We start from the raw sequence: 23,239 nt of genomic DNA, 5'->3' as shown, positions 1-23,239 counted from the left end.
TATCAAAATATCTTTTTTAATCGTTGTGGGTACTTTCGAAATTTTATTTATGGATGTACTTAAAGCGTTTATTTCGTTTCAATTTCATTAAAAAATTTTCGGTCTTCCCTGCAAAATTCAAATTCAAAGAGCAAATTAACTAAATTCGTTTCATTATGGTCAAGATTGTTGGTCTCTTTCATCATTGTCTGTCAAGAATGGAAGCTATTACGTCTTCACTATTTGACGCATTCGGATTTTTTGCTAGCGTTACTTATGCGAGTATATTTTTCAGCTATGAAAACAATTTTTCAACACCTTCAATGAATGGTGGTTACTTTATAGTCGAAATGGGTGCAATAAAAAATACTTAATTTATACATACTGCCTCGTAAAATAAGTGGCGCATTTAAAAATTTTTTTTCGAAATTTCAAACAGTTTTTTTCGACGAAAAATGATTGGAACTGAATAAAATACATATCATCCGATAGCTTGTAATTATTTGTTTTTGAATTAATATCTTAAACATTTTTATCAGCCCTTAATATTTTATGCGCAGGGCCGAAACGTTGCGAAAATTTATTTGATATGGATTTTAAAAGTGCGGACGGAGTCTTATTTTTTTTTTTATAGAAATTGAGTATGTGAAATCGAAAGCGAAAATGCGCTTGTATTGTTCTTTATGCGAGCTTTTAAGATCGAATTATTTTTCGATAAAGCAAAATAGACAGTGTTAACATTAAACTGCCTTATCTCCTAAAATAATGATATTAAAAAAATAAATCGTAACTAATTCGAAAGCGTTAACCTTTATATATTTGAAACAAAAGTTAAAAACGTATATCATCCTTTATCGCTTTGTGACGAGGGTTCAAATTGTGAAAATAATTGTTCTAATTGTTTATGAACTTTGAACGGGTACACGGGGTCCAAAAATTTGTTTTTAAAAAGTCCAATAAATATACTCCAAAGCTTGTTGTTTCTCTTTAAAACTCGCTACTATTCAATCTCGTACGAGCTTTCTTGGCTAAGTTATTCACTGTCAAATAAAAATTGCTACAAAAAAAAAGCAATAAACCCAAAATTTTAATCTATCAACAAAAAAACATTTACAAACAATGATCAAAAGTCTTTAATTACAAAAATTTCAGTTAGTTCAGATTTATTTCTGTAAGGTCATTATTTGAGGAGATACGACAGTTTAATGTGAAAAATGTCTCTTTGGCTTTGTTGGCAAATAACTCTGTCCTAGAAACTCGTATAAAGTTAGGTTAGAGTGGCTGTCCTGGGGTGGGACACACTTAGACCAAAGGGTCCGTTAAACTCGTATAAAGATCAATATAAGTGCATTTCGATTTCACAACTCATTTTTTGCAAAAACACTTATGTACCCCGTGCATGCTTTTAAAATTCCTATCAAAATAATAAAAAAATATTCTCAGCGTTTCAGCCCTGCCCATAAAATATTAAGGAATGATAAAAATATTTAAGATGCAGTTTCAAAAACCATAAATTACAAGATATCAGACGATGTATATTCCATTCAGATCCAATCATTTTTCGTCGAGATATGCCTGTTTGAAATTTTGAGAAAAACAAGTGAAAACAAACAATTGACTGAGTTAATTGTTGAAATACCATGCCTAGTCAGTGTTGATTTCTTTATCCCATAACACATACAAACATGTGACACATACATAACTGATAATCAAGTATAGTTTAGCCATCACGGGTAAACAGTGATGTTTTCGAAAAAATATATACATGGTATAAAAATTTTTTAAGTGCGTCACTTTTTTGTGGGGTAGTATTTATAAGAGAACTGAATGTTCTTCAAAATTGAATCAACCCTATTTAAAAACATTCCCATTTCCATTGAATTAGCTAGAAACGAAATAAACCTTAAAATAAAATTATATACAATTTAACCCCACACTATTTCTAAGAAATTTATCATTTTTTCTTCTAATTGTGATATTTAAATGAGAAGATTTTTAAGAATGATTTTGTTGAATTAAAAAAAATGGACTGATTATCTCGAGATAAATTTCTTATGAATAAGAATAGTTTTGTTTTCTAGAAAATAGAACATTAGACTGTTGTTTTTTTTTTTAAACTAGATTTAAAAACGAATTTAATAAAATAATAAAATATTTTTAGAAGTTTTTAGTAGCGAATTTCTCTCTTAGAATAGTGTTTAAAAAAATTATGTAAGCTCTCTAGTGTTATTGAATAATTTTTAAGAAATTTAGGAAAAAATGTTATATAATGTATTCAGAAATAGAGACAAACGTTCAGACTTCTAAGAAACTTCGTGGCTCGTGTGTATTTGGTCAAATAGAATCGTCTATAAAAACATTTGACAGTTAATCTCACGAGAAATAAAAGTGTCGGCGAGATTAAATATCACTAACTGTTGTGAAATGTATGTATATAACTGCGACTCACGGTGTGATATCAGGCTACATTCGATGGATATTTTCTAAAAACAGTACTGCGAACTTTATTAAATGTTTGTGGCCTAGTAATAACTTCTCTCAAAAATAAACGCAGAGTTGCTGCGATTTTTGCTTAGATTCATATTTTGTTATTATAATTTATTGACAAATTTTGAACTTTGTTTTCAAAAGTCTCATAATTAATTTGAATACGTTATGAAACGTTATTTTTCAATTTATGTAGATAGTTTCCATGAAAAAAGATCGGTAAGTACTTAACACCAAAGTTTTTACTACTTTTTATTCATTTTTGTCACGGATGTAGTAAAATAGGCGAATAGTACTCCAACTAAGTCAGTAAAATATGGAAGAGTGAAGCCAAAATTTTTAAGAATCCTCCAATTTAGTTTAATATTAATCAGGTGTGGTAAAATATCTAGGGTGAATTAAGGGGTACTTACGTTTTAAGCGTGGGTGAGACATTCCAAAAAGAATAAAATTTGTTTTTAACCTCGCTTTGGAACTTCGAGATTTACTACTTACTACTTATTTGGATTATAAACAAAAATCAGCTGTATTGGGTTATTGGTGATTTACCACTTGTAGGTTATTGAGAAATAAGTTTGTCGAATTGTTTGCGCTCTCTATATTTCACCGCTCCTGGTATAATTTTTAATCGAGTCGACACTTTAGTAGACATATAAAGAAGGTGAATTAGCCTACATGAGGATCTCACCAATTTCAATTAGGAAATTCAGCATTTATTTTACTATATCTATCTCAAATTTTTTAGTCATAATAATTGTGATGATTTTAATATATAATTAATTATTGTAACCGTCCAAAGACTTAGAATTTATTTAGAATTATCTAGAATTTATTTGAAATTTTTATTACGTTTATTTTGAAAATAAATAATAGTTTTAATTTTTTTTATATTAAAAATATACAAATAATAAATAATAATATTTACTGCACAATATTTAAAATAGTCAAAATAACTAAATAAAACGCTTGCGCAATTTAATCAAAAGAAAGTATACAATGATATTAATCCATATCGTTAATCATTGCTTCCAAGTTTTTGAAACAAAATTTTTGATGAAATTTACTAATTATAAAAAACTATATTTCGAAATTGAATATACAGAGTCAATCGTGCGAATCTTTTAAAAAAAAAACTGTTCGTTTCTAGTAGGCCAAATTTTAATTAACCCTTGGAATTTTTTATTTCCTCTAACGATAGCTACGAAGGAACGATAAAGCCTCCATTTTTAGTCTAATAGTTTGCAATAAACAATCGCTCAGCTCAATAAAGTAGTACCTTCCTAAGGCACCTACTTGATATTGGTACAAGAGCTGGCAAAGTTTTCAAGAGTTAAAATGGTTGAATTTCGGGTATTTCTTTACTTACTGAAATTAAGAAGGGATGAAGGGCGTCTTGCATTTAAAAGCGACTGCATTAATTATAGATGGATTCGCGCTAGTAAAGCACCTAATTTCTGTCTGGCAAATTAAAATCACATTCTTTAACTATAAAACTAAATGATGCTTAAATTACAACCACACCAAAATGATTTAAATACGTTTTTTTTTTTTAATTATTAGAAAAACGCAACCGCTCTTATATGCCAGACATACTTATTCCTGCCTAATTTCAAACACAAAATAAACATCCAAAATCCAGCCGTCTTAAGATCAACTTTTTCTTGACGTTTCTACCTCTTATACTATATCTTATCACTGTCAGGCTTAAAATACGCTAAAAATTTGTCGCCCGTGAAATAAATATTATTGAAACCTTATTCAAAACTTCGGATAGATATTATTCATCGGAATAAATAATTTCATTCACCCATTCATTGTTGTGATTACACCAAGTACCATTTTTAGCCTACTCTTGTAGTTTTCATTCACGTTTACTTCTAACTGGAACTGATCGTCATTTATGACAAGGTTGATAAATGGCGTCTGAATTTATGGATGCGAGGCACTGTTATACAAAACCCTATACAGATCAAATTTTCGATTATTTTAAAAATTCGTTTCAAATTTAGAGTTAAGTGATATACACTCCATAACAAACACTTAAAGTTTTGTATTATTATTAATGACGATCAGATTTGAGAAAAAAATTTCTAATCGTTTATATTTCGAAGTAAATGCGTATGCAAATTATCAGAGTAAGCAAGAAATGTTGTTTGATGGAATCCCAACAATTGATATAAGTGGCGTCACGATCAGAATCGAGGAGCTAAATTGTTATTTAGCAGAAACGAAGAGCTATCGTTATAGGAAATATAATTAGGAAATTAATATTAAATATTAATTAAACAGAGTTCCTTCTACTTAAGTATTATATCTTTTGAAACATTTTTCAATTACCAAAATTTTGATAATTAATCCAAAAAGCTTGCAAATATTTGAACAAGATTCGCTACTTATCAATATGAAATAACGATATTAAATTGAATTGAATTATTAAAAAAAAATTTTTTTTGTTTTTGTACTTAATTTTTAATTTGTGATATATTTAAAAATAATAAATAATAAAAGGATAATTAAATTGAAAAAATATACTCAATATTTTGTTTTTTAATTTTTTTTATTTTGATATTGCTAAACTACACACAAAAATTATAAAATTTGCTCTAAGGTCATAACAAGAATAAAGATCTCTAATATTTTTTAGCACTACAATTTTTTTCTACACTGTACAATAAATAAAATATATAAAAGGAGATTCATCTTTTGATTCGTTTCTTAATTAGCGATTGTTTCGCCGCACGAAGTTTTAAGGTCATTTTTCAAGTAATAGAAATTCAGTAGAAATAATATATGCTTGATCAATATTGAAAATTTTTTATTAAAAATGTTTCAAACTTCAAAATTTACCGTCAAAACTTCATTTATTACAAATATTGAAGAACTGTTTGACTATCATTTGAAGCGATAAAAAGCTCAATTAAAGAGAAATAGAAGCTCAAATCATTAAAAACATGCTAACATTTGAATGAAATACTATTCCATTCTTAATTGGAAGATGTACTCTCGAAAATAAAATACTAATCATTGGAAAGTATTTGTTGCATTTGTACCTATTTAATATTCGTATTAAAAACGAACTAAAAATTGAATCACCTTATAAAATTTTTGTTCTACAATAGACTTAGTTTAGCCACATTTTTTTTCTACTATATTTTGGACTAGAGTTGAAATAAGTTTTATGGATGTTGCCTTGCATGTTTATTCCATTTTCATTTTTGATGCCCATTTTGGCACAATGGAATACCTGAAACGAAAAAAAAAAATTAATTAGTTATTTATTAGTACTTTAGAAAATTGGGACATTCATTTTTTTGGTCTTGGAATTTTTCTTTTTTGGGTAAGGAAAGCAACATTCTAATTAGACCCAAAAGAGAAGAATATACTGTAACTTGAATTTTCTTTCTTTTTTTGATACTTACCCATAAAATTTATCTCCATTTTTAATTTTGGCACTAAGCAATTGATAGGAAATTAATCCTAATAACAAAATCTGTATGAAACTAATTTCATACGAATTGGCTTTATACGTTAGTAGAGGAATCTGTTGAGTGAAATCATTATTACGAGTATCCCGATGAATTAGTGATTTCATCATGGTTTGCTCATAATCATTTGCATATCGTCGATTTTTATCTACACGTCGTACAATATTCAATCGACGATCTTCAGGTACTGTGGTGCGTCTTTCATGACGAATTTCACGTTCAGGTACATTGCTTGTTAATCGGCGGTCAAATTGGATTGTTTGACGTCGATTTGTTTCTCTTAAAAATTGTTGAGGAACTATTTGCCTTCGTGATGTTTTTTCTTCATTATTACGTGAAGATCTTCGATTTACATCACGGATCTCACGTGCATTACTTTCTAATACTCTTCGTTCTATATTTTGACTGATTGGTGTAATTCGTCTTTCTGAGTCACGGATTTGAAGTGACAATCTTTGTTCAGGCTTACGTACCACTCTTGATGATACCCGTGTAACTAAGTCTTCACGAGATACTTTCCTTTCAACATTGCGTGTTTCTCTAGAAAGACGAGGTTCGATAGATTCACGGGATAATGTTCGTTCGGCATTGCGTGTTTCTCTTGTTAATTTACGGTCTGTGATGCGATTGGCAAGAGACATGCGACGTTCAGCCGCACGAGTAGTTCTTGAAAGTCGTCGCTCAGTGTCAAGTGATTCACGAGTTAATCTGCGTTCAAAATTTCGCGTTTCTCTTGATAATCTGCGATCAATAGATCTGTTGGGTAAAGACATACGCCGTTCACTATTGCGATTTTCTCTTGACAATCGTCGTTCAACATTTAGAGATTCACGAGATAATCTGCGTTCATTGTCTCGTGTTTCTCTTGATAATCTTCGGTCTACATTACGAATGGCAAGAGACATGCGACGTTCAGTATTGGGAGTTTCTCTTGATATTTGTTCTTCAGAATTTGGAGATATTCTTCGTTCAGTATCTCGTGTTTCTCTTGATAATCTGCGATCTGTTACACCACGGCTAGCAAGGGACAATCGGCTTTCAGTATCACGAGCTAATGTACGTTCCGCAGAAAGAGTTTTTCTTGAAAATCGTCGTTCAGCACTAATGGATTCTCGGGATAATCTTCGTTCAGCATCACGTATTTCTCTTGATAATCTTCGATCTACACTACGACCGGCAAGAGACATCCTTCGTTCACTACCACGAGTTTCTTTTGACAATCGCCGTTCAACATTTAATGAATCACGGGATAATATTCGTTCAGCATCTCGCGTTTCTCTTGATAGTCGGCGATCTAAAATTCGACTAGAACGAGACAATCTCCTTTCAGTGTCACGGGTTTCTCTTGAAAGTCGTCGCCCAGCATTGATGGATTCACGAGCTAATGCTCGTTCAGCAGAAAGGGTTTCACGAGATAATCTGCGTTCAGTGTCACGTGTTTCTCTTGATAATCTGGTGTCTACACTACGTCTGTCAAGAGACATTCTTCTTTCACTGTCATGAGTTTCTTTTGACAATCGTCGTCCAACAGTTAAGGATTCGCGGGATAATCTGCGTTCAGGGTCTCGTGTTTCTCTCGATAGTTGGCGGCTTGCACTTCGGCTAGCTAAAGACAAACGTCTTTCAGCATCACCTCTTGATAATCTGGTGTCTACACTACGTCTGTCAAGAGACATCCTTCGTTCACTATCACGAGTTTCTTTTGACAATCGCCGTTCAACATTTAAAGATTCGCGGGATAATCTGCGTTCAGTGTCCCGTGTTTCTCTCGATAGTCGGCGGCTTACATCTCGGTTTGCTAAAGACAAGCGTCTTTCAGCATCACTTGCGTCTCTTGAAAATCGTCGTTCAGCATCAAATGATTCGCGTGATAATCTTCGTTCATCATCGCGGATTTCGTTTGAAAATTTGCGTTCACTGTCTCGACTTTCGCGATAAATTCGACCTTCTACATTACGATTGACGGGAGCTATGCGTCGTTCAGAATCACGAATTTGTCTTGAAAATCGGCGTTCTGAATCAAGTACTTCTCGGGAAAGTTTTCTTTCAAATTCACGTGTTTCCCTTGATAATTTTTCTGGAGATTCTTGGGAAAATCGCCGTTCATTTCGAATATTTGAAGGAACTGTTCGTTTTGTATCGCGAATTTCCCTTGAAAGTTTTCTGTCCACGTTGACATCATAAGATTTGCGCTCAAGTTCTCGCGTAACATCTAAAGTGCTACGAGATAATCTTCGTTCAGAATTGCGTGTTTCTCTGGAGGCAAGGGATTGGCGCTTTTCACGAACATCTTTTGAAAGTCTTCGTTCAACATCAAAAGCATCACGACGAATGTCACGCCTATTTGTGGAAACTTGCCGTTCGAATTTACGGATATTGCGCCGGGCTTGCATTAACCTCTGTTCTGAATTAAGAGTTTGCTGATCATTGACTCGGCGAAGATTTTCTCGAGACAATTGTTCCAAATCCCGTTGAATTCTTTGGTTATTTGGTAAACTACGCCGGCGATCAACCCTGGTATTATCCAATACAACTCGTCGATTTTCAATTCGATTGCCTAAACGGTGCTGAGGTTGTTGCCGTACAAAATCGCGGATGTTTCGTTGAGCCGAAACTCCTCTGTCATTGGTTGTACGAGAATTAAATCGACTGTCGTAGACAGTGTCCCGATGTACATCAACTCGATATGATTCAGGATTTTTAACAGTACGTCGAATGTTACTCTCAACATTCTGGCGTACATTACCATTATGAGATCTTAACGTTTTAGCCCAGTTATTATTTAAATGGTCAAAACGGATCCCGTTTATTTTAGCTGACCGTTTCATTGTATCATAACTCCGTTCCTTGGATTGTAAATAATTCGATGGTTTATCCAGAAAGCACTGATCATGTTTTAGATCCAAATCCGTGATAGACGTTATCGAATTGCAGCTTGTGTCTTGAAAAGCATTGCACTTTCCAAAACAATAGAAAACCATAAACAGCTTTGCCACAAATATCAAAATTTCATTACGAGACATTTTTTCACAGTGTTTGTTTGTTTTTGTTTGTTAATGTTTGTTAATTGTTTGAGATACTTCGAATTATTTTGTAAGACGTTGTATCGTTGAATGTGATAATATTTTGGAAAATGTTCGCTTTTATACTATAGGAATGACGTCACACACATGATTTTCTTTTTAATTTTCCACAATAATGAACAGTAAAACTATATATATATATATATATATATCATTCTAGTGGTTTTGAATGAAATTTTCTATGTGCGAGCGCCATTCATTTTGCTGGTAATCGAAATAAATGATTAGAAATTGGTTTACATAATTCAATTTTATTTGAACAGATGTGTCACTTAATTTGAAATCATCTATAGATGATAAAATGCCGATATATGCAGTGTATTTCAAAAGTTAAATGTCGATTTATATTGTAAAACGGGCTTACCAATCCAGATGAACCACCTAGAATTTTAAGATTTTGGTTTCCAATCGCAATGAAACTCGAATTTATTAAGGTAATTTTTTTCCAAAATTATGAACGTCAAATTTTTTTGTCTGTCTCAACATATTCCATTGTCTACAGACCATTAGATTTTAAATTTGACACCTGCTATGAAGCTGGTATCTCGAAAACTATAATTCGGAACGTATTTTATTTTAGCCTGCAGTAACTAAAGTTTTCGCCATGTTAAGAAATCAACCCAAAAATCTAAATCAAAGTTTTCATAACAATTGGAATTAAAATTTAACTATTAGAAAATGAAAAAAATTTTTAATTTAGTTATGATAATTTCGATCCAAAAATTGCGAAAATCGAATTTATTTAAACGAATTATCCATCTATTTGAAGATATGATGTTATAAGTTCATTGGAATTTACTGTGAAGCTGATATCCTAAGACTTATAATTGGGAACGAATTTAGCCAGTGGAATCTTTTTCGCTGTATTAAATGCCTCAAGATACGTTTTTGTATGAGAATCGGATATTAACATTTTCTCAATTAATTATAATTTGCTTCGATTAGTGTATATTCCAAAACACTCTTCAAGAATCACAATAGCACGCTTTGTATACTTAATTAATCGACAAACTAATGATGATAACTAGCATTTAGAAAGGAAAAATTTACTTTTTTCCTTTAACACTAGGTATTTATTATCTTCAAAGATAGCCTAGGCATACGTCTATTATAGTGAATCACTATCAAGAATCTAAAAAAAACCATATCTCGATATCTTCAATACATTTCCTCTCTACCAACAATCAATTTTGAAAATGTAAATTGAAATTTAATGTGCGATAATATTTGGGGGCATAATGGAATAACATTCTGTGTCGGTATTGTACTTTTGAAATACCTTGTAATAAACAAAAATATATGTATCGTATAATCATTTATTATATTGAATTAAATACATTGAATAGTCGTTAAGTGCAACCGGTATGCTTTCGATAAGCGATTACCATATAATATGGGAACATTTTCTATTTAACACATTATTTTCGAAAAAATCAATACAATTCTTATAAAATATAGAATAATGAAAAATTTTCATTCAGTAACAAAAGTAGGTGATGGTATACGAGTTTTCATTGACATTGAAATATTTTTGAGGAACTAATATTTTTTATGTCACAAATTCATTTTACTTAAAAATTCCGATATTAATAAATAGTCTAAGATCCCAATTAGGATCGACCTTCACCCATCTGTTTACCGGATGAAAGTTATTTTTTATGAAATATAAAATGTTAACAAATATCCCTGCAATGGGTTGCCTAAAAAAATGTGGTCCAGACTACTTTTAGTGAAAATATCAAGAGTAAAATTTTTTGAAATTTTTCACTGACTTGCATATCTTACGAATTTTGATCTACTCGAAAGTAAAAGCCATAAAGAATATGCAGCAGCTATGTTGTCTGCCTTTTTTCGTTCACTATTATCGCATTTATACAAGTTGAAAATAGTAATTACGTGCATCTGTTAATTCATTGACTCGCATATCTAAATAAAGATAATTTTGTTACAATTACGGTGGCATATGATTGGCCACAAAATATTGGTCAAAAATAATGTTTACAAGCTTTCCAAGTTTTGATATTTATATTAAAAATGGTCTTGACCATATTTTTTAAGGCAACCCGTTACAGGAATATTTGTTAATATTTTACATTTCATAAAAAATAACTTTCATTCGGTAAACAGATGGGTGAAGGTCGACCCTAATTCGGATCTTGTACTAAAATATTTCTAATTAAAATCCTTTTCATGGGTATTGGTTTTTTTCTATAATTATTTCCAAATTGGAGACCGGTATAAGATTATTAAGGGGTATAGGATTGAGTCATCTTAGCTTTGTAACAAGAGGCTCATGCAGAATCAAGGAGATTTTAAATGTATCACACACAAATTCAAATCTTTAAAAAAATATTTTCCTATTAATAATTAAAAATATAATTACAACGGATTATTAATTTAGTGCAATCATTCCCAAGATTTTATTTATCGATCTCTTGGGGTCGATTCGAAAGTGAAAGGGGTCTATGGTAGCGGAAATAAAAATACAGGGTCTATAAGAATAGAAAACGGTTTACGGTATCAAAAATAAGAATAGAAAGTCTATGAGAATAAATCATTCTACAAGCATACAGGGGCATCGCGTAATTGAGGGTCACGCGTACCCAGCAAAAATTTTTTGGGTAAAGATGCCGACAAAATGGGCAGATGGTGGATGAACTAAGGTTAAAGAGTAGAAAGTGGTGATATACTTGTTAACTAAAAAAAGGAAACGGATGCGATTAAGTTTTTGGTAAAGGGCAGCCCATAAACGGAAAAAGGATGGAGGCTAGATTCACGATTACAAAAAAAAAGGATTGGCGGATGACTAAATATTTGGTTTATCTATTTAGGATTGGTTTTTATTATCTTGCACCGAAAATATTTTAGGAAAAGGAAATGACAAGGGAATAAATTAGTATATACTAAATCATTTGATTCCAGGAAAAAAAGACAGAAATTAATTTTTTAATATTTTATTGAAAGTTCAATTAAAACTAAGATCCATTATTTTTGGGTACATATCCAATACGTTCTTGAATTTCTTGTTTAGTTTTTGCAACCGGAAACGATGGTACTTCATTTTGAGGTTGTCTAGCTGGCGCTTGAGTCATTTTAGCTTGAATTTTTGCCGTTGTTGTTTCTCGACAATAATTTTCATACTCTTGTAGATCGTCAATTTTTAATTCGATACTTATTGGTGGGCGCCGAATCATATTTCTGAAAGATTTTGACGTTTAACAAACTGTCGCTTAAAATTTATTTTAATTTTTAGCTAAAAGATAAACCGTAGCTTTAGACCCAAGACTATTATAATTTTGGTCCGGATTCATAGTCATTTCTTAAGAACGACTTCGTCAGCATTCATACTATTTCCTCGAAAAATGACTACGAATATCGGCGTCTCGAAACGTTTCAACTATTATTATAAATTTTTATCGAAGTATATTCGTGAACAATTGACTAAAATCGAATTTTTAACATTTTCAGTTGTCATTTATTGGTCGACTTTACTATCTAAAAAGCATAAAATACATCGGCAATGGTGTAATCACATAAATTTAAATACACAGCGTTCGGTGTAAACATGATCCTAGAAAAAAGGCTGTCTTCGTCAATTTGTGTACAACTTCATATTACGCTTTGACATATGAAGAAACAAACAAAAATAGTAAAATAAAATAAAATTTGTAAATAAATTAAATATAATAAAAATTAAATATTAATTATTTTTTAAATTATTAATTTACCTGGTTAATATTGAAATTGAAAATGTTATATTTAGAAGATTATCTTGAAAGTAAGTAGATTGAAAAATATATATAGAACGTGCTTCATATTCTGTTATGTTCACACTAATCTATATCAACTGGCGCGAAATATTCAAAAAATTCATACAAAATTTATTTTTTCAGTTATTGAGCACCTTCCTCAAGAATTACGTGATCGTTTCACTGAAATGCGTGAAATGGATCTTTCAGTACAAAGTAAGTTTAATTAAAATCTTAACAATTTGAAATATTATTACTTTGAAAAGAATTATAATTTTATCAATGTTGATTGTTAGAGATTTAGTTATTGTTAAATTTTCAGTTAAGCCTAATGATTTCTCAATAATTAAGAAGTCTCTTCTTTTTTGTCAGTAATCTTGAGAAATTAATATTTTCTTTTATCATTCTCAATAGAAAAGGAAATTTCAGTAATTCTATTAACGAAATTGCGAGATTTTCAGACTCATTTTTCCTAGGCGGAAGAACTTGAAGTATGTGAAAATATGTTCGTTGTATAAAATACCAAAATTTTTGGTTGGGAAATTTATTAACATCAAAAAAAATTGACCGTATAAAGGTCTTCTCAAAAAAAAGTCAGTTTCTGGATGACTACAACATCATTTTTGAATCTCTCGAATTCGATTTTTTGTATTTCTGTTACTTTTGGCGAGAGGTGAATATATTTATGCAAAAAAAGCTTTGCTATTTTTTGGCGTCATTGATCGACGACAGTTTCTGGTCGTTCTCTCTCCAAAATTTTATGTAGAATGAGTTGAAAATTACCAATTTGAAAAATCTCCATAGTTTTTCGTAAAATGCGCGCATGTTAAGGTTCATGAAATTCATTTACCCATGTGACGAAAGGTGAATTCAGATAATACAATTTTTAAGACCGATTTTGATATTGTAATAGTTTTGTAATCGATCCTTAAACTGCTAGTCCGTATTATCCTTTAAACTACTCAAATTAAATCCACTTGCCTATTTTGGATTATCGATAGAAGTTGTCAAAATGAAAAAACATTTTGATTTTGTAGATAATTAACTTTTTTTTCTCAAATTTAGATAATATAGATTCGTTAGAAAAACGACAAAATCAACTATTCAACGAATGTCGACGAAGTATACAAACGACTGGTGAAAAACCTCCAATGGCCGATATAGAATTTAAGAATCTTATGAAAGATTATTATCGAACGTTAGAGGATGCTGATGAAAAAGTTCACTTAGCTAATCATATGTATGATTTCGTAGAACGATATTTAAGACGATTAGATACCGAATTATATAAATTTAAATGTGAATTGGAGGCAGATCATTCAGGAATTACACAATTGTTAGAAAAACGATCATTAGAATTAGATGCACCTCAAAGTAGTCAACATAGTCAAAGTAGTGGTGGCGGGGGCGGGGGAAGTAGTCAAGTACAAAAGGAGAATCGGTATCGTCCACGTAGTGAAAAACGGCGAGATAGTTCCGCATCAAATAGTCATGAGAAACGTTTGGCCTCAAGTGGTAGTGGTACAACGGCATCGTCTTTAAACTCAACTTCGGCAAGTGTTTTATCATCAGCATTGACAGCTCAAGTACCAGAAGTACGTGGGCATGTTATAGCAAGTGGGGCAATTAATAATAGTGGGGCACCACAAACAGCAAGTGCTGTTCCTGCATCTTTACAGCCATCAGCTACACAAACTAGTGGTGTTAGTTATAGTCTAGGAAATATAGGAGCGGGAAATGCTATAGCTGCAGCCGCTTCACAAGCGATTGCAGCTACGCAGCAAATGCAACAAGGTCGGCGTACAGCAAGCTTAAAAGCATCGTATGAAGCAATTAATACGGGTGTACATGGGCATGAGTTGAGTATTGGTCGTGAATTAGCTGGGGCAGCGCATACTGCACTTCAAGCAATCCAACATGACCATGCAAATACTAAACGACAGAAAAAGTCTGTTAATAGGTAAATTTCGAATACAAATAAAGTTAAATCGAATATTTTTTAACGATATAATTCAATTCTAGGAAATGGACAAGTAGTAATTCAAATAGTTCAAATAGTTCATCGTCAGTTAATCAAATCGCAGCGTCAGTAGCGCAAGTAACAGCGGCCTCATCACCGGCACCCGATACTCCACCCACTTCTGAGAATGTAGCAGCAGGAGATGCTGTAGTTGATGATGCCGATTGGACATACGATCCAAATGAACCCCGTTATTGTATTTGTAATCAAGTCTCATATGGTGACATGGTTGCATGTGATAACGAAGATGTAAGTTTCGTTGGCATAGGTCCAAGGCTAGGTGTAATATTTGATAAATATTTTAGAACGAGCGGAAATTTGAGAGGTTGTTGTTAAAGTCGTGGCCAACTAAGTTTTTCCTTGCATAAATGTTCAGAGCTTGTGTTCTTATTTTTCAGAAGCCTCGAAAAATTTGTTTAATCTATAACTTTACTTGCGCGTTTGTCTTTGTTTTTCCCTTAACAGCCATATACTATCTTAAAATTGATAAATATTCATTGAAAACGATAATCAATTTAATTATCATCGTCAAGAAATATTCGTTAATTTTAAACTTTTCGCATAATTAAAAATTGCTTGTGCCCCCGAAAGATAAAAGCCCAGTTATAAAAATTAAGCAGTCATGAGAAATGTAAGCAAGGTGCCCGCCGTACTATATCTTCAAAATTTTTTGTGGTGTGTAACATCTTTCAATGATTATTCACCATTTTTAAACTAACGTAACTAACGCTTACCACGTAACTAACAAATTTTTTTAGGTTCCCTGATATAGAAATACCTGGCTATGAAAATTTTCATAGAGGAAATGTTGCTAACACGACTTTGAAAGCTTCTCACATTTCCAACTATTCTGAAATCACTATTAAGTACCACGTTTGATCCTATTCTCTCAAATTTTTCAAGATTATATTGATTATACAATTTTTATTGCAAATTTTTCAGTGTCCGTTCGAGTGGTTTCATTATAATTGTGTTAATATCACGGCACCACCAAAAGGTAAGTGGTATTGTCCTCAATGTACATCCGCAATGCGTCGACGTGGATCCAGAAAAAATTAATTTGAAATTCAAGACAAATCGTATTCAATAATAATAGTCTTTCAACGCAATATTTTTATTTATCTTAATTTTTGGAAAACAATGATGGCGGATATTATAACGTCAATGTTTTCTCCAAATATGTACCACTTATAGAGTGGAAAAAATACCTTTTTTGATATATTTATAATTTAAAAGTATTAATTAGGAAAATTGCGTTGTAAAATAAATTAAAAAAATTAAATTCTGTATAATTTGCGTATAGCTTTTTACATTAAAAGAAAACGTTATTATTTAAAATTGTGTTTTTTATTCATTTAGACTAAGGCATCATAGACTTATATTTCGGGCTCATTGTGTACGGTAATTTAGTTTTTTTTAATTTAGTGAATTAATATGAATCCAAATTTTTATCAATTTAAAATTAAATTCGTTAATTAATCTTCTTTTGGAGCCCGAATCACAATATTATTTATTTAAGGCGCCTATCTGGGCGGGGTCTAATTTAAAACAATTGAAATTGTTTTCAATCACTTTCACTTCATATATCAAAACAAAAGACAAAAAATTGAAAACGAAAGACAGCTTGATGCGCAATACAAAGTAAGCAATGACCGAGGACTAGCCCTCGTCCAGATTGGCGCCTTTTTTCCTGCTAAACTCTTCCCTCTAGTTTTACGTCCTCATATATATATGTTCTTGATTTCGTTCTTATGTTCATTTATTTCGTGCAATGTACTTTGGTACAAAAGGAAAACTAGCGACACTAGTGGTATAAATAATTTCTACTATTACGTTGACAAATTTTGTCAATTTTCCCGCTTGAGTTCGGTATTCTTGTGTAGTCTCCATGCAAAACATGATCGGCAACAAAAAAGAGTTTTTAAAATAATAAAAGTAGAAGTACAATGTACCAAAAAAGGTAAGTAAAAACGAAAGACCAATAAGCCTTAACATCATGTCATAAGCGCAAGTGCAGAGTTTCTTTTTCGGACTGACAGCAATAAAATGGACTAAGGTAGGAGATATTTGTTAATCATTTTATTACATTCGTTATAAATCATTTAATCCGAAACAAAAGTGAATCGTGATTTTAAAATGATAAGTCGATTAATGATAGTTATAACATGAGCATAAAAGTTAAAAGAAGGCTAACCATAGATAATAAATATTTATATTATACTGCTAACGCATCTAACTCTGAACTCAGGGTACACACGTCCGTATCCAGTTGGTGTCAATATTCAAAATTTAATATCTTTTCGAAATAATTATTCTAATACTAATTTTCCATTGATTTTAAAATAATGATAAATATAACATGACTCGAATATAGTATTAGTTGGCGTACCTGACTCGGAATACAAGGTACGGAAGTTCGTATCCAACTGAAGTTATGTTTTATTTTAGTAAAATTGATTATAAAAATTAGTCTATCATATTCTCCTAATACAAATATTCAAAATTTTGATTATTTTAGTAAATTAGTAAAGCTCCGCGATCTTAGCACCTCATGTGCGGAATTTCGATTGACCAATTATACCATCTGAAAGGTCAGAAATTGGTCATAAAAGGTCAGTTGGTCTCATTAATTGGTCAGCATCAGAAAATTTTTTATTAAAGATTAAAGTTTTTCAAGGTCAATTAATAAGTTTAGCACCTCATTCGCAGAAAAAATAAAAAACTCCACCTATGCGCGATCGGGAAGCATTCGCTGATAATTGGTCAGCTAATATAAATAATTGGTCAGTTTAATTTAATATTAAAAAAAATTAAAAAAGTTGTCTCTGTCGTAACGCGCATGCTTTGAGCCGGATGGTTTTATCAGGGCAGTGAGTACTTACGCACAGCTCTTCACTATAAACCAGACAGAGTAGGGGAAATATTTTTTTTATAATTTTTTTTTTTTTGATATGTACTACTATCAAATATACATGTATATTTGATAGTAGTACATATCAAAAAAAAAAAAATGGATAATATTTTTACTTTTAAAAAAATGAATTTTTCCTTTTATTTAAATTTTTCACTCTTTTTATACCATGTATATATGAAATATACATAGTATATTAAGTTTAGTCCCAAGTTTGTAACGCTTAAAAATAATGATGTTAGTATAAAAATTTTGTCATAGGTGTCCGTCCGTCTGTGGACACGATAACTCAAAAACGAAAAAAGATATCGAGCTGAAATTTTTACAGCGTACTCAGGACGTAAAAAGTGAGGTCAAGTTCGTAAATGAGCATCATAGGTGAATTGGGTCTTGGGTCCGTAGGACCCATCTTGTAAACCGTTAGAGATAGAACAAAAGTTTAAATGTAAAATTTTTTTTCATAAACATCACTGTTTACTCGTGAGGGCGCCAATTAGGCGGAAATTTTATAATAGGTACTATACTTGATTATCAGTTATGTATGTGTCACATGTTTGTATGTGTAATGTGATAAATAAATCAACACTGACTATGCATGGTATTTCAACAGTTAACTCAGTCAATTGTTTGTTTTCACTTGTATTATATATATTTGTACATATGTCACCTATAAAAAATTTGAATGAATAATAATAATGGTTATTTTATATAGTAAAAAATTAATTTTCGGGATAACGTTTTCAAATTAATATAAATAAATAAATATCGTTATATATTTTAAATTTTGTTTTATTTTATTCTATCCCATTTTTCCTTTCAGAACAAAATTATTAATTAACTAATTAATTTTTTTTTAGTAAAGGTACAAACAAATTCTTATAAAATATAGGTGAGATAAAGAAGTTGGATTGTAAATACGTAATATTCTTTTTGGATTTTCATTTTATTTTTGTGTGGTATTTGGTTTGTAAAAAAAAAGTTGATGCAAAAAAATTTTTTTAAGATGAAATTAATTATATGGAATTATGTGCAAGTAATTCGTAAATAGTTTTTATGTATTTTGATTTCATTTAAAAAAAGTTGAAAACTCAAACCCTGTTTTTATTTTATTTTTCCCCATCTCTCTGTAGCTATACAATATTATTTCAGTTAAAAATAGGTAAGTATTTCGAACTTCACGATAGGTAAGTATTTCAAACTTCGTTTGCCATTTTTTTTTTGTAATAATACTACTCAAAATTTTCCGAAAATGAGTTTTACTTTTTGTTATAATTTAAGAAAGTCGAAAATATGAATATAATTATTTATTAATACGAATAACAGAGCCCTAATGGTATAATGGTTAGCGTATCTGACTTCGAATAAATATTCCCTTGGTTCGAAACTAGGTGAGGATATATATTAAAAATAAATTCATTAAATCTTTTAAGCAAAATCTGATTTTTATTTTCATTTTTTTTCAAATTTCCACCACAGCATGTTTGCCTAGTAAATGATGAAAAAATTAGTTTTTTTTCGTTCAAAAACTTCAATTTTTTTCACATTTCTACTAGGAGAACATCAAGGACGGACGGAATAAGTAGTACCTGATAGCGAGGTAATTGTTGTCACCTCGTAAGTCAGAAAGTTAGTGGTCTGCACACCCGTGTTTGGTGAGTGTGACCTCTAGTGGGCAGACCAATAACTTTCTGCCAAAATAAAATTTTAGACTTTCGGGGTGAAAATACTTACTCACCTTGCTCCTTATCAGGAACTACTAATTCCCACTTATGTTCTCCTAGTACAAATGTTGAAAAAATTGAAAATTTTTTCGAAATTATATTATTTTTTGAATATAAAAAAATTAAACTGACCAATTATTTATATTAGCTGACCAATTATCAGCGAATGCTTCCCGATCGCGCATAGGTGGAGTTTTTTCAATCTTTAATAAAAAATTTTCTGATGCTGACCAATTAATGAGACCAACTGACCTTTTATGACCAATTTCTGACCTTTCAGATGGTATAATTGGTCAATCGAAATTCCGCACATGAGGTGCTAAGATCGCGGAGCTTTTTAGTAAGTAAAAAAAAAATAATTTATGTATTCTAATAATTAGAAAAATATAATCATGTTCTCCCAACACAAAATATTCAAAATAGATGGATAAATAAATAATTGATAGATTAAAAAAAAATAAAAAACTGTTTACTTTTCCATCATGTTCTCCTAATAAAAATATTAAAAATATTTTGTTTCATTATGGAAATTTTTTTTATTGGATTGAAGAAAATTATGATTTTATTTTATTTTTATATTTTACTGATTGGGCGAATTTGAGCGCCTTCTGAACTTCTTATCTATAAAGTTTTTTCAAATAAAATCAATGAAAAATTTTGAGGAATTTCGAGAAAACGGGAAAAATGTTGGATGATTTTTTATATTTTTTAAAGGTAATTAAATAATGGGGAGTGTTCTTAGCTATGATTCAAGTGTGAGTTTAGAATTCCGTACCCGGAACAACTAAATAATAGGCGATGATCCTCAAAATCGGTTGAATTTGGAGAAGCCTCTGAGGTAAAATGTAATTTAATGGAAAGTGTTCTTAGATACGTTTCAACTGTGAGTTTAGGGTTCCGTACCTGCCAACGCATACAATTTACTATACAATTTACTATAATGAAGCTTACAATTTACTATAATGAAGAAATAAAACAACGATCACCGAATGAATCAGTTAATCGCCATGGAAAAGGAAAGTATGAAAATAAAAAACTATTAGCAAATTATAATTATCACAGCATTTATTTTTCTGTTTTTCATTTTATGGTAAAAAAAAAATTGTTATAAAATTTTTTTATAATATAAATTTTACAAAACTGTTTATAATAAAATAAAAATTAATTACTCATAAATTACTTTGAAAAAAAAAAAATACTTAAATCAAAAAAAACTATTTACAATAATAATAATTAATATTTTTTAATTAATAATAAGATATAATTAACTTTGGAATTTATTTTTTTTTAAGTATTTTAATCTGAGGAAACACATATTATCTGAGGACCAATAAATTTCAAAAAAAAAAATTCTCATTTATTTTTATTTTCGACTAGTTCGTCACACGGCTCAACAATTTTCAATAAAAAAAATTAACAAAATTTTATATAATTTAAAAAAATGTTCTCTCAATAAGTTTAACTCAGCGCTCGACAATCTGGCGCGTGTTTAAAAAAAATATTTCTTATTGAAAAAACTAATTTTTTGATATTTATTGGCCATTTACATTGTTGGTCCCTAAAAAAATCCTTCCCATTTACTCAACAATCATACAGCACTCTTATACAAAATTTTCGGATACGAATTTAAAAAATGATTCTTGCAAACCTACAACTTTGGTAAAAAAATATGTGCGTTTTGCAATTAAGTTTTTCTCAGCCGTTGATGATTTTTTTTGACAAAATTTTCATATATACAAAATTTCAAAGTGGAATATTTACAATAAAATGGAAATGAGATACGTATTTACAAAAGGAAATGAATAAATTAAAAAAGGATGGAAAATGTCTATAAATAAAATTATTTTCATGCAATAAATAGAATATTTTTCCTAATATTTGTTACAATAATTAGGAAAATATTTAGGAAAATTATTTTAGGAATAAATGAAGTATTTATTGTGGTTGATGCGTCGTTATGATATAAAAAGGCTGATGGACATTTTGTTTTTGTTGAATTATCTTCATATGTGATGAATTTTGGAAAATTTAAAACTGTTTCAGGCTGGAAAAAAAGGAAGCATAATTAATTTTTAATTCAGAAAAATTTTGACATTCGTATTCATGTACATTTATTGATTTAATTTTCTAAAAATTGGGGATTGGTGTTTCAAAGACCGTAGAATTCGAAAAAATTTATGTTTAAATATTAACTAGGAACGTCTTCAGTTTAAGGGCGTAAGGGTGTGCATCGACCTCTTTATCGCGATGTATATTGAGCGAGGTTAAACTGTTTAGCCGATCTTCAGATATTGTCGATTTAAGGTATGTTTTGTGATGATGCAAAGTTGAAAAGGAGCGTTCATTCATCGCTGTTGTCACAAAAAATCGAGTGATTCGATTGAATTTTTGACGCGTTTTCTCCAAAGATGAACTTTGTGGTTCAGAAACTTTTATGGTTCAAAAACTTGAGCGCTACAGTCTCCGCCAAAAATTTTCTATTTTGTTGAGAAAGAGATAAGCAAAATTTGATAAAATATTGAGAGGACTCAACAATCAATCCTGTTAATGTGTCAGAAACAAATCGATTTACAGTAGAAGATTTTGATCCGAAAATAATCTTCAACTAAATTAGGTCGTCTGTATATTCGAGCCTTGAATATACAGACTTGAAACAGTCTCAAGATAAAAAATCAATAAATATCAAGAAATGTCGAAACAGCTAGAACAGATAACTAGTGGAAATTCGTTTCATAAATGGCTGAATTGACAGGACTATAGTTTACAGAACTATGTTAATTCAAATTTATGAGGAGAGATTATCAATGGGGGAGGGGTTGACCTCCCAACCGCTCCCCGTACGCTCTGGCCTGAATACCCCCCAGTTCTATCCGTCAAGTCATTTTTCCGAACTCTCAAGCTATTTTATATAGCCCTCCAATTCTTTCCAACAGAGTTGTGTACTTAAATTAGTTTAAAGGAGTGCTTGTTTAAAGTGGTAGGCGAAATAGAAAATTGTTTATGAATACGAAAATAATTTAAAAGTTAATAAAATATAACTTTTAAAACTTACCAATGCAAGAGTATAATCCCTTTTTCGACAAAATGTTAAATGCTGCCCTTTATAGAATGATTCTTCAATACGTTTCGTCAATAATGGTTCATCCCATGGAATTTCACTCAAATGAGACATGAATGTTTTATTTTGAAATTCTTCGGGTTCCTTAATTACCAACTGTCCGAAGGGGCCATCGAGAGCACTTGTATCTCCATCAATAGTGTACCATTTAGCTTGTTGTAATGCTTGAATTTGCCTTTGATTAGCTTCATAAGACATTTCATCACCGGGTGGCAACGAACCAGGCAGTGTGAACGGTTGTTGGTGATATTGATGTTGTGGTTTTTGTGTAGCTACGACTGTATCTGCCCCAGTACCAAGGAAAATTTCTTCAACACGTTTCATATCATTGCTGTAGAATTCTTGTACGCCAAAAATGTCGAAGAATTGTTTTATGGGTGCCATAGAGTAACAACCGGCGAGTTGAGTTCGTGGATAATGTAAAACGAAAGCTAAACACATTTCTTGTTTAGTTGAATATCCTCCAACTGTGGGTCGAGTACGCTTTTTGGTTTGGTAGACACATTCCGTGATTAAAGTATCTCCTGGGAATACAACGCGTTCTTTTTTCAACATCCGACTTTGTTGGAAGTCAAAATCATAGTTGTTATCCTGAAAATAAAAAATTTTGATTAATATTTCTCTTGAATTCAGATAATTATAGATATAGCTGGGGTTGGAACAGCCATCTCGCATTAGATAGTACA

The 23,239-nt window shown here is 30.9% G+C and overlaps 4 protein-coding genes across 6 annotated transcripts in view; 1 reads left to right on the top strand and 3 right to left on the bottom strand.

Moving 5' to 3' along the window:
* Positions 1 to 5,075: 5,075 nt before the first annotated feature.
* Positions 5,076 to 9,050, bottom strand: LOC123300883 (zinc finger CCCH domain-containing protein 13). Of its 3 annotated transcripts, none has more exons than XM_044883546.1 (3): positions 6,868 to 9,050; positions 5,886 to 6,603; positions 5,076 to 5,710 (listed from the first exon to the last, which is right to left on the bottom strand). In XM_044883546.1, exons 1-3 carry the CDS (start codon positions 8,972 to 8,974, stop codon positions 5,665 to 5,667), a joined length of 2,871 nt encoding a protein of 956 aa, XP_044739481.1. In that variant the 5' UTR covers positions 8,975 to 9,050; the 3' UTR covers positions 5,076 to 5,664. The 3 variants fall into 3 exon arrangements, with proteins under 3 accessions (XP_044739481.1, XP_044739480.1, XP_044739479.1); XM_044883545.1 differs by having other exon boundaries at positions 5,886 to 7,578; positions 7,810 to 9,050; XM_044883544.1 differs by having other exon boundaries at positions 5,886 to 9,050.
* A 2,922-nt stretch (positions 9,051 to 11,972) lies between these two features.
* Positions 11,973 to 12,870, bottom strand: LOC123300887 (anaphase-promoting complex subunit CDC26-like). Its single transcript, XM_044883551.1, has 2 exons — positions 12,763 to 12,870; positions 11,973 to 12,232 (listed from the first exon to the last, which is right to left on the bottom strand). Exon 2 carries the CDS (start codon positions 12,226 to 12,228, stop codon positions 12,010 to 12,012), a length of 219 nt encoding a protein of 72 aa, XP_044739486.1. The 5' UTR covers positions 12,229 to 12,232; positions 12,763 to 12,870; the 3' UTR covers positions 11,973 to 12,009.
* Positions 12,785 to 15,985, top strand: LOC123300886 (inhibitor of growth protein 3). The gene is made up of 5 exons (XM_044883550.1): positions 12,785 to 12,812; positions 12,928 to 12,999; positions 13,849 to 14,743; positions 14,806 to 15,052; positions 15,746 to 15,985. The coding sequence occupies exons 1-5, from the start codon at positions 12,785 to 12,787 to the stop codon at positions 15,860 to 15,862; spliced, it is 1,359 nt and encodes a 452-aa protein (XP_044739485.1). The 3' UTR covers positions 15,863 to 15,985.
* Positions 15,986 to 21,350: 5,365 nt separating this feature from the next.
* The window catches only part of LOC123301242 (MOXD1 homolog 1), a gene marked incomplete at its 3' end in the record, with an annotated part of 41,250 nt that continues 39,361 nt past the window's right edge, over positions 21,351 to 23,239 (bottom strand). The window contains exons 5-6 of the mRNA XM_044883977.1: positions 22,488 to 23,144; positions 21,351 to 21,479 (exon numbers count right to left, since the gene is read on the bottom strand). Of these exons, the coding sequence (XP_044739912.1) occupies positions 21,351 to 21,479; positions 22,488 to 23,144 (786 nt within the window). The remainder of the gene's footprint in view (positions 21,480 to 22,487; positions 23,145 to 23,239) is intronic.

This window comes from Chrysoperla carnea, chromosome 5 (genome assembly GCF_905475395.1).
Source record: "Chrysoperla carnea chromosome 5, inChrCarn1.1, whole genome shotgun sequence".
Classification (NCBI taxonomy): Eukaryota; Metazoa; Arthropoda; class Insecta; order Neuroptera; family Chrysopidae; genus Chrysoperla; species Chrysoperla carnea.
Note: the sequence above shows the minus strand (reverse complement) of the source record. Positions and strands in the feature narration are given on the sequence as shown.